Source organism: Hemicordylus capensis, chromosome 4 (genome assembly GCF_027244095.1).
Source record: "Hemicordylus capensis ecotype Gifberg chromosome 4, rHemCap1.1.pri, whole genome shotgun sequence".
In the NCBI taxonomy this organism is placed as follows: Eukaryota; Metazoa; Chordata; class Lepidosauria; order Squamata; family Cordylidae; genus Hemicordylus; species Hemicordylus capensis.
Window position 1 is genome coordinate 50171848 of NC_069660.1, and position 14258 is coordinate 50186105.

The 14258-nt window shown below is 44.0% G+C and overlaps 1 protein-coding gene across 8 annotated transcripts in view; it reads right to left on the reverse strand.

Annotated features, from left to right (window-relative positions):
* CEP250 (centrosomal protein 250) overlaps positions 1-14258 on the reverse strand; it is a 100787-nt gene that overhangs the window by 65322 nt on the left and 21207 nt on the right. For 7 of the 8 annotated variants that reach the window (XM_053245283.1, XM_053245281.1, XM_053245284.1 and 4 more), the window contains 7 exons: positions 13586-13837; positions 11964-12060; positions 9820-9918; positions 6483-6635; positions 5879-6057; positions 5548-5730; positions 4012-4156 (listed from right to left, as the gene is read on the reverse strand). In XM_053245283.1, coding sequence (XP_053101258.1) covers positions 4012-4156; positions 5548-5730; positions 5879-6057; positions 6483-6635; positions 9820-9918; positions 11964-12060; positions 13586-13837 — 1108 coding nt within the window. The remainder of the gene's footprint in view (positions 1-4011; positions 4157-5547; positions 5731-5878; positions 6058-6482; positions 6636-9819; positions 9919-11963; positions 12061-13585; positions 13838-14258) is intronic. The other variant, XM_053245285.1, reaches the window with a different exon arrangement.

Below are 14258 nucleotides of genomic sequence, written 5' to 3' on the forward strand. Positions count from 1 at the left end.
TTCCTTGTGATTTGACCAAAGATCTTTGGATTTAGAGACCATTCGCCTGGTATCAGATCCTCCCAATTCAACCAGTAGACCAGCTGATTTTGGTCTCCCTTTACATGGTCAGCTGTCAGAAAATCTAGCTGCAACTCTTCCCAGCTGATAAACAGGATTGTTTCCTCGTGAAGGGACTTTGATCTTGTTCCCCCTTGCCAGTTCATGTAGGCTTTCACCTTTGTGCTGTCTGTCCGTACTATGACATGGTGTCCTTGCAGAGTCTGTTGGAAAACTTCCAGGGCTAAACATATGGCTCATAACTCCAGCCAATTTATACTGTGGTCCCTTTCCTGCAAGGACCGTGTAGCCTGTGCTGACAGGTGTTGGCAGTGTGCACCCCAGCCCCTGTTGCTGGCATCCGTAGTTACTATCAGCCTGGGAGAATCTAGAAACTGTTTTCCCTGTAGTAAATTCTAAGGTACCAGCCACCAATTGAGGGACACCCATACCTGCAGTGGTATGCAGTGCTCCCTCTAAAGTGTGCACACGTGCCTGCGCACACAAGTTTTTTTTATGTCCGCTCAGTTAATTTTACATCCCACTCAGGTTGTATCAGGAAGGCCCCATTCTGAATGCATGTACGCACACACTGCCTTGATACTCCCACCCAGAACAAAACCCATTCCGCATACAGATGAAAAAAATTAGAGAGAACACTGGTGGTGTGTGAAGCAACATGTGTTTCTTCTGGGCAATGGCCGAATGGTACTGTAACAGGAACCATTGCAAACGTCTCAGGTGAAACCTTGCCCATGGAATAGCTTCCAGTATTGTGACCATTAGGCCTAAAATCCCTGCCAGTGTGGTGAGTAGCACCTATGGTGCTGCAAGCACCTCTCTTATTTCTGAGGTGATGGTCAAGAACCGATCCTGAGGCAAGAAGAGACGGTCCTCCACTGTGTCTATTATCACACACAGGTGTTGCAACCTGTGTGATGGGATCAGCTGACTCTTTTCTTGGTTGATCAAGAATCTATGTTCCCTTAGCGTTGACAGAGTTTAGATTGCATTCTGCTGTTATCCTTGAGTACAACTGGATCAAAATGTCATCTAGATGTGCAAATATCCAGACTCACTGCAGACGTATATGTGCCATGATGGGCACTAGCACCTTTGTAAAGACGCGAGGGGACGATGATAGCCCGAATGGTAGGGCTGCATATTGGTAATGCCTTCCTGCGTACTTGAATCTGAGGAGATGACGGCTGCTCTGATGAATGGGTAGGTGTAGGTAGGCTTCCTTCAGATCTATGGATGTCAGAAAGTCCAGATGGTGAAGAGCTTCTGCCACTGCACGTAGTGTCTCCATCCTGAAGCACTAGTGTTTTACCTATTTGTTTAGATATTTTAGGTCTAGAACAGCTCTTCTTGATCCGTCCTATTTGGTGACAGTGAACAAGATAGAATAGACACCCCTTCTTGACAGGGGGAACATAGGAACATAGGAAGCTGCCATATACTGAGTCAGACCATTGGTCTATCTAGCTCAGTATTGTCTTCACAGACAGGCAGCGGCTCCTCCAAGGTTGGAGGCAGGAATCTCTCTCAGCCCTATCTTGAAGAAGCCAGGGAGGGAACTTGAAACCTTCTGCTCTTCCCAGAGCGGCTCCATCCCCTAATGGGAATATCTTACAGTGCTCACACTTCTAGTCCCCCTTTCATATGCAACCATGCTTAGCTAAGGGGACAAGTCATGCTTGCTACCACAAGACCAGCTCTCCTCTCTGAGGAGGGGGAACCAACTCCACCGCTCCAACGTCCTCCAAATGTTGAATTGCTTTTAGGAGCTCTGTGTGCTTAGTAAATGAGTGAGATCACAGTGTTGGTATGAACCTGTGGGGGGAGGGGCATCAAACTCTATCTTGTATCCCATCTGAATGACTTTTGGGATCCATCTGTCCATTGTGGAGGACTCCCATGCATGGAAGGCGGCCTCCCAGCCTGACGGTTTCTCTCATTGTTGAGGCTTGGCCTGTTTGTTTTGGTTGCATGACTGTTTGGAATTTCCAAAGCCCTTGCAGGAAGTATAGTGGCAGTTCCAGGAGCTGCATTGCGCTCTGAAATCTCTATCCTGACCCCTGAAGGACTGAAAGCCTCAAAAGGGTTGGAACTGCTGCAAAGGTTTCTTGAAAGCTGGTCTCTCAGACTTACGAGGTGCAGATGGCATAGTCCCTCTCTTGTCCTTCAATTCAACTAATGCATCCTTTAAAGCAACTTCACCCAACAACTCAGTGCTGTCATATGGAACTGCCGTCAGGTTGTTCTTCAATGTGGAGTCCACACCAACTTTTTAATCACAAGTGTCTCCTTCCTACAAGAGATGCTGCTGATGCTCTTGCAGAGATTCTAATTGAGTCCAATGTGGAATCCGCAAAAAATGACTGTGCCTTTTGAATCTTTATTAACTGTTGTCTCGTTTTTACTGGATCAGAAGGCAGGTTGCTAAGTAGATCATCCACCCACAAAAGTGAAGCTCTGGCCATCATGGAAGCAGCAGCAGCTGAGCATGGGGATAATGAGGAATTATTGTGCACCCTCCTAAGTGCAGATTCCGCCTTTTTATCCACTCTCCATCCCTAGGCACTAGCGAACCAGATATAAGTTGTGCCACTGGTGCATCTGCATTTGGTGTCTAACAAATCTGATGGCTCTTGCTGAAATGAGTAAAAACGGTTTGTTAAGGCCATTGGCTTCCTATTGGTTGCAGGTAGCAGCCATTCCTGCTTCACAGCCTCCGTAAAGACTTCAGGCATTGGTTATAGCATGTCCTTAGGTTTTGCCCTGGGGAAAACCAAGTCCCCTTTGGCAGATGGCACCAACTCAGGTGTCACCTTTGATTGTAACCCAATTACAGCAATTACTTTAGACATAAGAGGGTTAAAGTCCTCTGCTACAAATAAATGCTGCAAAACATTGCCATATTCAGGATCTTAACCCCGCTGACCACTCACCCTCCTCCTTGTCAAGGCCAATGTTGGGTCCTGATTTTCTACATCTGGTCCATTTATCCCCTCCCTCAGGGTCAGCCTCGAAAATAAATTACTAGTGTTATGGGCTTATGTTTTACAGGCACCAAGTACATGTGAGTCCCTGGAGTCCTGACCTGATAATTCAGTGCCATTTGCAGCCGTTCGCACCATTTTGTGAGACAGTGCCGCTGCTGCAACTAATAAGTACATTCTGGTGCTCCCAAGGCCCTAATCTTGACCGAGGTGGGATGCTGCCAAGTTGGAGCTCGTCCCAAAAACAGATGGTGCTCTGGAGTGTACCTCCCACCTTGCTGTTCCATTCCACTGGCTGGTCTTCCCTAAAACGTGCCAGGCTGCTGTGCTGCGAGTCTCATGACCCAAAGGTAGAAGACTCGCTATGGCCTCGGCAGCATCCGGCCCGGGCAGCTCCAAAGTGGCCGGTGCCGACACTTGTTATGGGGGTGATCCTGGAGGGGGTGAGCCAGGGGATCTAGTCACCTCTGGAAAATGACAGTCCCTTTCCCTTAGGGACAAGGATTATTTTGTAATGTCCTGCGCACTCCATGCAGAAGGGGGAAAGAGTAGCAGGAGAGGTAAGACCAAAAAACGGAGAAAATGGAAAGCAATAAAGTTCTTTTTAAATATATATATAAGGGATTTTAAGGAGAGATTTAGAGATGCAAGAAATTCATATTGAAAACAGTAAGAATAGAAATGATAGTTCAAGAAAATTAAGGAGAGAAGTTATTAAGCTGCCTGGAGCTATGCAGGACAGAAAGAACTGGGGTGGGGCTATCCCCCTCAGGCTCGAGTAGGCATGTTTTTTTCTATGTAGCTATTCAAAACTGTCCTGCCTTGGAGCTTGTGAGGGGCATAGCCCAAGGAAATGCCCTTGACCCCAGCAACGGAGAAATGCCCATGTCTGCCTGAGACAGACTTCCTATTTAACACAGGAGTAGTTTGACTCTCACTAGAAATAAAACGATGTAAATAATTTTACCTGCTCCAGTGCTGAAACAAGTTCACTTTTTTCCTGCTTCACCAGCTCTCCATCAAGGTGAGATTTTTCCAGCACTTCTCTCATAGCTACTAACTCATTCTTTAACAATGAATGCTTTTCTTCAAGGGCACTTCTATCTTCCTGACTGAAAGAGGAGAGAAAAGAAGTAGTCTCTAGTCCTCCCCAGCTCAGACTGAATCCCACTAAGACGGAACTATTTTTACTCAGCCCTCTACCAGCCAACAGCTGGATGTGAACCTTGTTTTAGATGGGGTGGCGCTGCCCCCCAAAGGAGCTTGTTCATGATTTGGGGCTCCTTTTGGACTTGTGCCTCCTGATTGAACAGCAGGTGGAGGCTGCGGCCAGAAGTGCTTTTGCCCAGCTTCATCTGATTCGCCAATTACGCCTTACCTTGATCAGCAGGCATTAATGACAGCAACCCATTCCCTTGTTATCTCCCGTTTAGATTATTGTAACGCTCTCTATCTAGGGTTACCTTTGAGGACGACCGCAAAGCTACAATGGGTCCAGAATGCAGCAGTTCGCCTACTCATAGGTTGCAGAAAATATGACAGGATAACACCTCTCCTGCAGTCATTACACTGGTTGCCTATTCACTTCCGAGTTCAATTTAAGGTCCTGGGTTTTGACCTTCAAAGCCTAGCGGGGTTTGGAGCCTGTCTACGTACAGACCCGCCTCTCCCATCCAGGTACATCCCGTCCAGTCAGATCATCTCAGATGGCCCTTTTGTCGGTCCCTGATTTCTGAGAGGTTTGCAGCGCTAGGACTCATGAAATGGCCTTTTCGGTTGCTGCCCCACTTCTCTGCAACTCCCTTTCCCTTCAGATTTGTTTAGCCCCTTCCTTACTGATTTTTAAATCTCTATTGAAGACTTTTCTTTTTCACCAGGCTTTTGCCCTGTAGTTTGCCTATTTGGTTTTTTTCCTTTTTTGTTAGTTACTTTAGTTTTTAATTTAGAATGTAATTTTAATGCTTTCTTGCTTTGCATGTTTTTGTACACCACCCAGAGTCTTCAGAGTGGGCGGTATATTAAATGTTTCTAATAAATAAATAAATGTGTCCAACAAAACTAGCTCCATAAAATGGAAAGGCATTACTGGGGGGGCTAAATCTGTTTGTTCCTTTTTTGTTGTTGTTTCAAATAAGGCCATATCATCACATCCACTTTGGCACAACACAGTGGGGGAAAGACAGATATTTTGTTCTGTTTGGAAAAAACAAGGTTACAAAAACAAAGAGCTAGCCATGACACCCACCACTAGTGAAGATACAGGCACTATCCAACTGTAAAACTGCATAATGATATTCCCCACAACAATGAATGCACTCGCTGAGATAAGAACTATATTTTTCCAGCAACAAAGTGAGCAGGAAGCAACAGGTGATGCTATTTCATAACCATATTCAGGATCAGGGCTCTCCAAAGATGTTTTGGCACCTGAAGAAGACAATCCAAATGATGGTTTCCTGTTGGGGAAGATAAGCGAGAGGTGGGGGAGAGGACAAAGGCTCACATGTATTCTCTATCCCGCACAATCCTTTCCAATTCCTGCTGTTGCTCTTCTTTCTGCACATCCACCATGTCTCCTTTCAGCTGTAGCTCAGTGTTGCTTCGGCGCAAGTGCCAGACTTCCTGTTCCAAGACTTCCAGCTGTTGTTGCAGTTCTTTCCTGGACTTCTCCAGGGCTGTATGGTCACTGTAAAATATCCAGTTAGAAAAACAAACACAAGTATACAGACAGGTTTCATTTGCATTAAAAGAGAAAGCAAGCTATTACAGAGAATATGAAGCATTTCATAACAGAAAAGCCTCTAAAGGATGGAGAAAGCATGCAAATGGCTGACCTACGGTAAGTCTCCACCACAGACTGGAAATGCTGCAGTTGAGTAGTGAGAGTGTCTCGCTCTCCTTCTAGCTGCTCAAGCCTCTCTCGTAGGAATGTGCATTGCTCTTCATGCTGCTCTTGTTGCTTTTCCAGAGAGCTGGCTGAATTTTGACTAGCCAAGAGCTGCACCTTCAGGTGCTGCAAAAGAAAAAGGGCCATACTTAATGGCTAGAAAAAAAGCCGGACCAGAAAGCAGAAGCACCTGAAGGGATATCATACAGAGACAGAACTAGTTGCAAGTCAGACCAGAAAGTGAGACTGAAGGGATATTATGCAGAGACAAGAGGTAGCAGTGAGTTCGTACATAAGAAACATGCCTATGGGGAGTGATAAGAAGATTGGAAAGGTAACCACCAGGGAGTAACATGACTGACAAAGGAATGATTGTCAGAGAAAGCCTGAGAGAACTAGGAAAACAGAACAGCAGAGGGGAATAAGATGGCTGGACTTTAGAAGGGCAGGAAATCAAGGGAAGAGCAAAGTGGCATGACAGGAATGAAGTAGAGATTTATGTTGGGAATGTGGAAGTCTTATTTGCAAGAGAAGCTCCAAAGCCTTCTCACCTGTACTTCACTGCTATTCCTAGCTAGCACATCACGCACAAGGAGAAGGGCACCATCTGGGTCACCAGGGTTTGGCTGCAAGGAACTGCAGGACTCAGGATAACTCTCTGACTGTGGGATGCCAGCTGCTGCAGTGCTCTCATCGATTACTGCCTGATATAAAAGACTAATGTTATTCTTCCAGTTAGCCTACCTTCTTGTTTTCAGTGAGACTCTGTACTTGAGTAATCAACCAACTGGAAACAGATCATGGGAGGAAAGATAATTTTCATATAAGTAATTACAAGCTGTTTTATTTCAAGAATGAGGAATTGAGAGGATAGGGCAGCAAAAGACACACCTGGCTCCTCACCAAACACATAAGCCTCCCTGAAGAAGAACAGTGATTTGAAGATTAATAACTTTCAGAATTTTTGTAAAATAATTTTAATCTGGGCAAGGCTGGAATTAAAATCAAGAGGATGTGGGGGGTTAATTGTTACACTTCAGCTAATAGTTTTAATTTGCTTTTGAAAGATATGATGTGAATTTATTTCAGTTCCACACAAGCTCTTTAAACTGACAATAATATGAGAAAGGTAAGTGGTAAATACTGAAGAACAAAGTGAAACAACTATCTGTAACCCTTCTGTAAAAATATTAAATAAGCAGGAAATTACTAGTTTTACAAAAAGATTTGCAAATTTCAGGATTACAAAATCAAGCAAGGAAAAGTAACCTTATTTTAATAAAAAGCAGAGTTCACTTAGTGTCAGAGTTGAAAAGTACTCAGTCCTGGCATTGATTTTTCAATACCAGAGCTTCACTCTGGATCCCATGAAGAAAAAAGTTCCCTTTGTCAAGTACAGAGTACATAACCTTGAGTTGAGAGTTTAGAACACTTTTCTAAACAGAAATCCTACTTTTCCGCCAACATCGTGTCAGTTCAATGTCGTCCAGCGGAGTTTTTTCAAGTGGTTCGTGGCCTCCTAGGTGAGGACCCTAAAGACTATTAAAGAGAACCCTCAGCAGCCCACTGTGACTAATTTGTGTTACATTTTGCAGATAAAATTGCTCATATCTATTCTGACTTGGATGCTAAGATTTTTGCAGCACTGGAACTGGATGTTACCAATGCGCCATCTGGTCTTGTTATATTGGATGGTTTTCAGACTGTGTTGCCTGAGGAGGTGGACAGGCTGCTTGGAAGGTTGAGGCCTACCATGTGTGTCCTCGAAACTTGGCCTTCATGGTTGGTGAAAGCTTCTAGGAAGAGACTAGGTCCATGGGTGGTGAATGCCTCTCTAGAGCAGGGGGTGGTCCCCCCTCACCTGAAGGGGGCAGTAATTAGGCCCCTCCTTTAAAAGCCCTCATTTGACCCCGATGATTTATATAACTTTCAACCAATTTCAATGGGCAAGGTGTTGGAGAGCATTGTGGTGTCTCAGCTCCAGGCAGTCCTGGATGAATCTGATTACTTAGATCCTTTCCAGTCTGGCTTCTGACCTGGGTATGGAACGGAAACTGCCTTGATCACCCTAGTGGATGACCTACGCTGGGAGATAGACAAGAGGAAGTGTGACTCTGTTGATCCTCCTGGATCTCTCAGTGGCTTTGATACCCTTGACCGTGGTATCCTTCTGGGACGTCTCTCCAGGTTGGGGATTGTGGGCACAGTTATACAGTGGCTCCGTTCCTACCTGGAGGATCATACTCAGAAGGTGGTGCTGGGGGATGCCTGCTCCACCCCTTGGCCTTTGGCCTATGGGATGCCACAGTTATCTATTCTGTCCCCCATGCTATTCAACATTTACATAAAACCTCTGGGAGAGGACATCCGTGGGTGTGGGCTGCGGTGCCATCAATATGCTGATGACACCCAGCTCTACCTATCTTTTAAGTCAGCAGACACTAGGGAGGCACTGGATGCTCTGAACAGCTTGGAGGCTGTTCTGAACTGGATGGGGGCAAACAAGCTGAAACTAAATCTAGATAAGACAGAAGTGTGCTCTGGGTTGGTAGAACTGATCATCCAAGTAATGAGGTAAATCTGGTCTTGGATGGGGTCAAAATCCCTCTGAAAGACAAAGTCCAGAGCCTGGGGGTGCTTCTGGACCCGATGTCCTTGGAGGCACAGGTGGCGGCAGTGTGCAGAAGTGCCTTTTACCAACTACGGCTGGTATGCCAGCTGCAACCTTACTTGGAGAAGTCAGACCTGACCTCAGTAACACATGCATTAGTTTAATCCAGATTGGACTACTGCAATGTGCTCTATGTGGGGTTGCCCTTGAAGACTGTTCAGAAGCTTCAACAGGTCCAGAATGCTGCTGCAAGGATGCTTGTGGGAGCAAGTTGCTTCATGAGTATCACACCCATCCTGCGGCAGATTCATTGGTTACTGGTCCACTTCTGGGTTAGATTCAAGGTGCTGGTCTTGACTTTTAAAGCTCTACAGGGCTTGGGGCTGGGCTACCTGTCAGACCGCAATCGCCCATATGAACCTGCCCGGGCCCTCCGTTCATTGTCTTAGGCCCTGCTCACAGCCCCACAACTAACAGAGATCTGGTATATGAAGACTAGAGACAGGGTATTTTCGGTTGTGGCCCCTTGGCTTTGGAACCCCCTCCCTGAAGAGTTTTGCCATGGTCTCTCCCTCAGTGTTTTTAAAAAAACAACTAAAAACACATCTTTTTAAAGGGGCTTTATAATGCTCCATCTTTGGTTATATCTGGTAGGTTCTGTAGTTTTTATAATTCTCAATTTTTAGCTTTTAAAATAACTTAATTTGAAACTTAATACTGATTGTGGTTTTTTAACTGACTTTTAACTTGTTTACTTAATTTGGTTAATTTTATAACTTTTACTGTATATTGTATCTATTTTATTGTTGTGAGCCACCCCGAGCAGTAGTGTACTGGAGGGGCAGGGTATAACTATTTTAAATAAAATAAATAATTTTTTAAAAGTGTTCTCCCCCCCCCCAAAAAAAGATATGCTATTCCTGTCACAGCAGCATGGCAGACAAAAATCCAACAGATGCAACTCTGCTAGCCATGAAGACACCTGGAAAAGCTGCATCTGCTGTTGCTTTTAAAAGAGCAAAGATGGTAATCCTAAATGCCTCTCTCCAAGTTTTAAACAATAGATCCAGGCTTATGGCTAGGAAACTGCAGGCTGTGTTGTGTGTCCAGACTGAACTGTTAGCAAGATCAGCTCCAATCATCTAATGGTGACTTCTTCCTCTCTTCCCACCATTGCTGCCTGTACATACTTAGTTGCTTTCTCCATGTTTTAAACCAATTTCAGTCAAGTGCATTTTTACAGAAGAATCATGACAAGAGATCCCAGTTATTCCTACTTGGGTTATTTCTTTTATCACACGTTGAAGCGAAAGGATCTCTTTGTTTGCATTCTTAATCTGAGATTGTTCATATTCCAACTTCAAACAATCAGCCTCCTAGGGGGGAAAAAGAACAAAGGTGATCAAGAGAGCTACATCTTCCTTCCAGTGTTCTCATTCAATATCATATCATTCCATATCAGATGTTTTAATGGGAACACCATGCCAGTGAAGCATCTCTATGTGCCCAACACCCCACTGTACAAAATTAGTATGACAAATAAAACTGCTAGTAAAAAAAAAAGAGAGAGCTCTGTCCTTAGCATGTTCCAGCTCAGACAGAAGAAAAGATTTCATCAGTCCTACAGAAGTAGTTTTAGATCCCCCCACCCCACCTCCCATTATTCGCTTCCATGAAATAGAAACACTTGGGAGTAAGAATTACTTTTCGTCTTATATCTGTTAAGATACTTCAGAAGTTAACTAATTTAGTTAAGAATCAAGGACTTCCTGCAAATTGTGTGTAGGGGTGTGTGTTATATATAAAACAAATGCATATTAACCTATCACTATTAAACATTATTTTGTGGCTTGTGACTTTGCATTACTCCACTATACAACTCGTATCAGATTTCTGTTTTGTTTTGTTTTTAAAGTACCAACTGCAGAAATTATTTGCTTTCAATAACTGCTATTCCCCTTGCCACCTATTATATGCAAATGCAATATTGTACTACTACTGAAAAGTCACTTGTGGCAGTATCATATAATAGCTAAAAGAACTAGACACATGCTTTCAGTGATCAATGCAGAACTGTTGATAGTGGCCAAGAGGCCAAGCTATTAATCAAGAAATTAAATTCTTACCTATTGACAAACTGACAACTAACAGTGTCTCCCAATCAACAATATGGAGATAATAAGCCTGGCCCAGCTTACATATTGTTGTAGAAATAATGTATGTGAAGCACTATATAAATGCCAAGTACAGGCAAACCTAGTTAGTATTGGACCTGGCATCCAAGGTTTCGTATATTTGCTGTCGGGTAATTGCCACTCGACCCCAGTATATGTGTGGAAAAAATGGCAGCTAAGGGGTTAAGACTCACATCTCAGTGGGTCAGGGGTAGGAAATGACCTCCGAGGTCATTTAAGTAGAGGAGCCATTTTCTGGCTTGTTTTGGGGAGAAAACACCCAAAAATGTTTTTGCTTTAAAAAATGAAAATTTCAACGTTTTGGAGGCATTCCTGGACAGCTGGGGATACACAGAGCTTGGTAGGGCACTTCCCCACCCCACCCAATTTATTCCACTTTCTGCTGGCTAAGGAGCCATTTTCTAGATCATTTTTGTTTGTTTATTTAAATGTGGATTTTCACAGAAAAAATGAAAATTTCAGCATTTGGAGGGCACTGCTGAACAGCTGGGGACACAGTACAGTAGGGCACCCCCATTTTCCCCATTTACTGACATTTTTTCTGCTGGCTAGGGAACATAACTCCCCCAATTCCCATTGTCCTAATGCCCCCTTATCCACAGTTTTGCTATCCGTAGCCACCACCACCCCCATGGAAGGGAACCTGCGCAGATAACAGGGTTCTCCTGTATTATTGTAACTAGCTGACCTGACACAGAGAATCTGTGCCCCTAGTTCTCCCTGTCTCTCCACACCCTTCAGCCCCATTTTGTTCCCCTACTTCAGCCCCATTTTGTTCCCCTCTCCCTCCCCGTTCGTTCTCCGACAGTCAGGCTTCTCCTTCCTGGCCTGGCCTCTAGCCTGCCACCGTCACCGTCTTCTTCCCTGCCCACCTCCACTGCCATTTCCCCACCAGTCCCCGCTGCTACGCCCGCCACAGTTTTCTTCCAAGCTGGCCAGCCGCCCTCTTCCCTCCACCCGCTGGCCACGCTGCCACTCGCCACCATTTTCCCCCCTCCTGGCCGTCCTGTTGCTATCCTGAACTCTCGCAAGAGCTGCCACACACACAGTCCCATGCTGGCATCAGAGTGACCAATCAAATTAAAATCTGGACAGCTGTTTTGTATTCTATCTAATCACTAAAAATACATGATGTGAGTTCCTCTATTTCATGTTTACAACAAGAGAAAATAATTTTCTCCAGAACAGCCCCTGGATTATTTTCTCAAACATTCCTACTAACATACCAGAATCTCCACTGTATCTCTGAGTGTCTTTACTGCTTTCTCCTTCTCCTCATTCTGTTTTTGAGACTCTTCAAGCAAGGCAGTAAGCTCCATCACCCTAAAAAAAGAAGCACAGCATTTATAGCTGCAAAGAAGACTAAACTAATGACAACGGGTACAGCAACCAGCCTCAGAATTGATAATGAAGACATTGAAGTGGTAGATAGCTTCTGCCTTTTAGGATCGACCCTCAACAGTAAAGGATCCAACAGTCAAGAAATACGCCACAGACTAGCACTTGGTAGGGTTGCAATGAAGGCCTTGAAAAGGATATTTAGATGCTGGGACCTGTCTATACCTACAAAGATTAGAATCGTTCGGACAATGGTTTTTCCTGAGACACTCTATGGATACAAAAGCTGGACTTTGAAGAAGATAGAAAAAGCATTGACGCTTTTGAGCTTTGGTGCTGGAGAAGACTTTTGAGGATACCATGGACAGCCAGGAAAACACAAATGGATCATAGAACAAATCAAACCAGTGCACCACTGAGAGAGCTTTAACACCACGTTGAAGACAGATAATTCTGGAGAGAATCTATCTATGTGGTCGCTAAGAGTCGACAATGACTTGACGGCACTCACTCAATCATCAATCAGTTTCTCACCAACATTAGTAAGAATTGACAAGGTTGCTTCCAATAGAGATTCCCCACTAATGGCTCAATTCAAAGAAAATGATTGCTGAACACAACTTTGGGCATTTAGGAATCTCAGCTTCACAGTAGAACCCCATATGTCAATCAGGGCTTATTTCAACCTCCAAGGCTCTCATTTGTCAATATAACTGTCACAGTGATGCACCCTCCCACCCCAAAAACCTTTCTATAACCAAAACAAAGCTTTAATATGAAATATTACTATTTGATGCGAATATCATCAAATATCATCACCCCTGCTAACTTGGCAAAGAGGCACCTTTTAACATGGTGATTCTCTTTATTTAGCAGAGGGAGAGTAACTGGCCCTATCCACCCCAAGCACAGTACCCCCAGTGACTGTTGCTGGTGTCTATCTGATGTTGCTTTTTAGAACGTTAGCCCTTTGGGGACAGGGATCCATCTTATTTATGTATTATTTCGCTGTGTAAACCGCCCTGAGCCATTTTTGGAAGGGCAGTATAGAAATAAAATGAATGAATGAATGAATGATATGAGAAAAAAGATGGGAAAGTTAGCACTGGCCAGCAAGTGACACTGTAAAAATACCACTAAAGTATTACTCAGCATCTAGCCACCTTGCCAAACCTTGCAAGGAGGAAGAAGAAGATTCTGCAGAAGCCTACACAAGCATCTGGAGCCTGCAGAAGAACTCATCAGTTAAGTAGTGCAGGAGCTTTTTAAAAAGACATGAAACACAAATGTCTGGAAAAGCCTCTAGACAGATCTTACTTTCACAACATTCTACAGCAATCAGTTCCACTAATTTGCATTGTGCTTCTCTTTGTTTAAGCCAACAGCAGTGAGTACTGTGGGGGAAATAAACCTATCTGAAGTTATATTGTTCCAGCAAGCCTAGCCATACTTAAAAAAATTCACAACAGACAAGGAGAACAATTAGTGGACCTTTTAAAAAGTACTTTACCTGGCATGAAGGTCCTCCTTTGCCAGGTTTCCTTTGACATGCAAGCGCACAATTGCTTGTGCTTGCTGGTATATTTCATTCTCCATAGCTATCTTCTCAGGTCTCACATAATGCTGCTGCTGCTGCTCCCTCAAGACAAGGCTTTCCAGACTGTTGGTCTCCCCACGCTGTGTGCCAGAACTTAGACGGAAGCAACTGACAACTATAGAGCTAGAAAGCTTCACATGCTCTGTCTTTAGCTCTGACAGATCCCTGAAGTGAAGAAAAAAAACAGTGTTGGAAAGCAAACATTTCGTCTATAGATTGTTAAAGATGATAAAAAATTGTAGTCAATTTTCCCAGTAAATCAGCAGTGTTAGTTCCTTGTGCAATTTTTTTTTAAAATGCTTTAAAAATGGAATGCATCCCACCAATGTTCCCTCTGACAGGGATTCCCAGATGTTGTTGACTACAACTCCCACAATCTCCAGACAAAGGCCTTTGGCTGGGGATGCTGGGAGTTGAAGTGAACAACATCTGGGAATTCCTGTTAGAGGGAACTGCATCCCACATTATTTTCAGTGAACACACAAAACTAGAGTGTCATTTGCCCAACATTTTTAATGTTAAAATACTGCATTATTTATTAAATGTATTTACCAGTTGAGTCTTTAAAATCTAAGAGTTATGTATA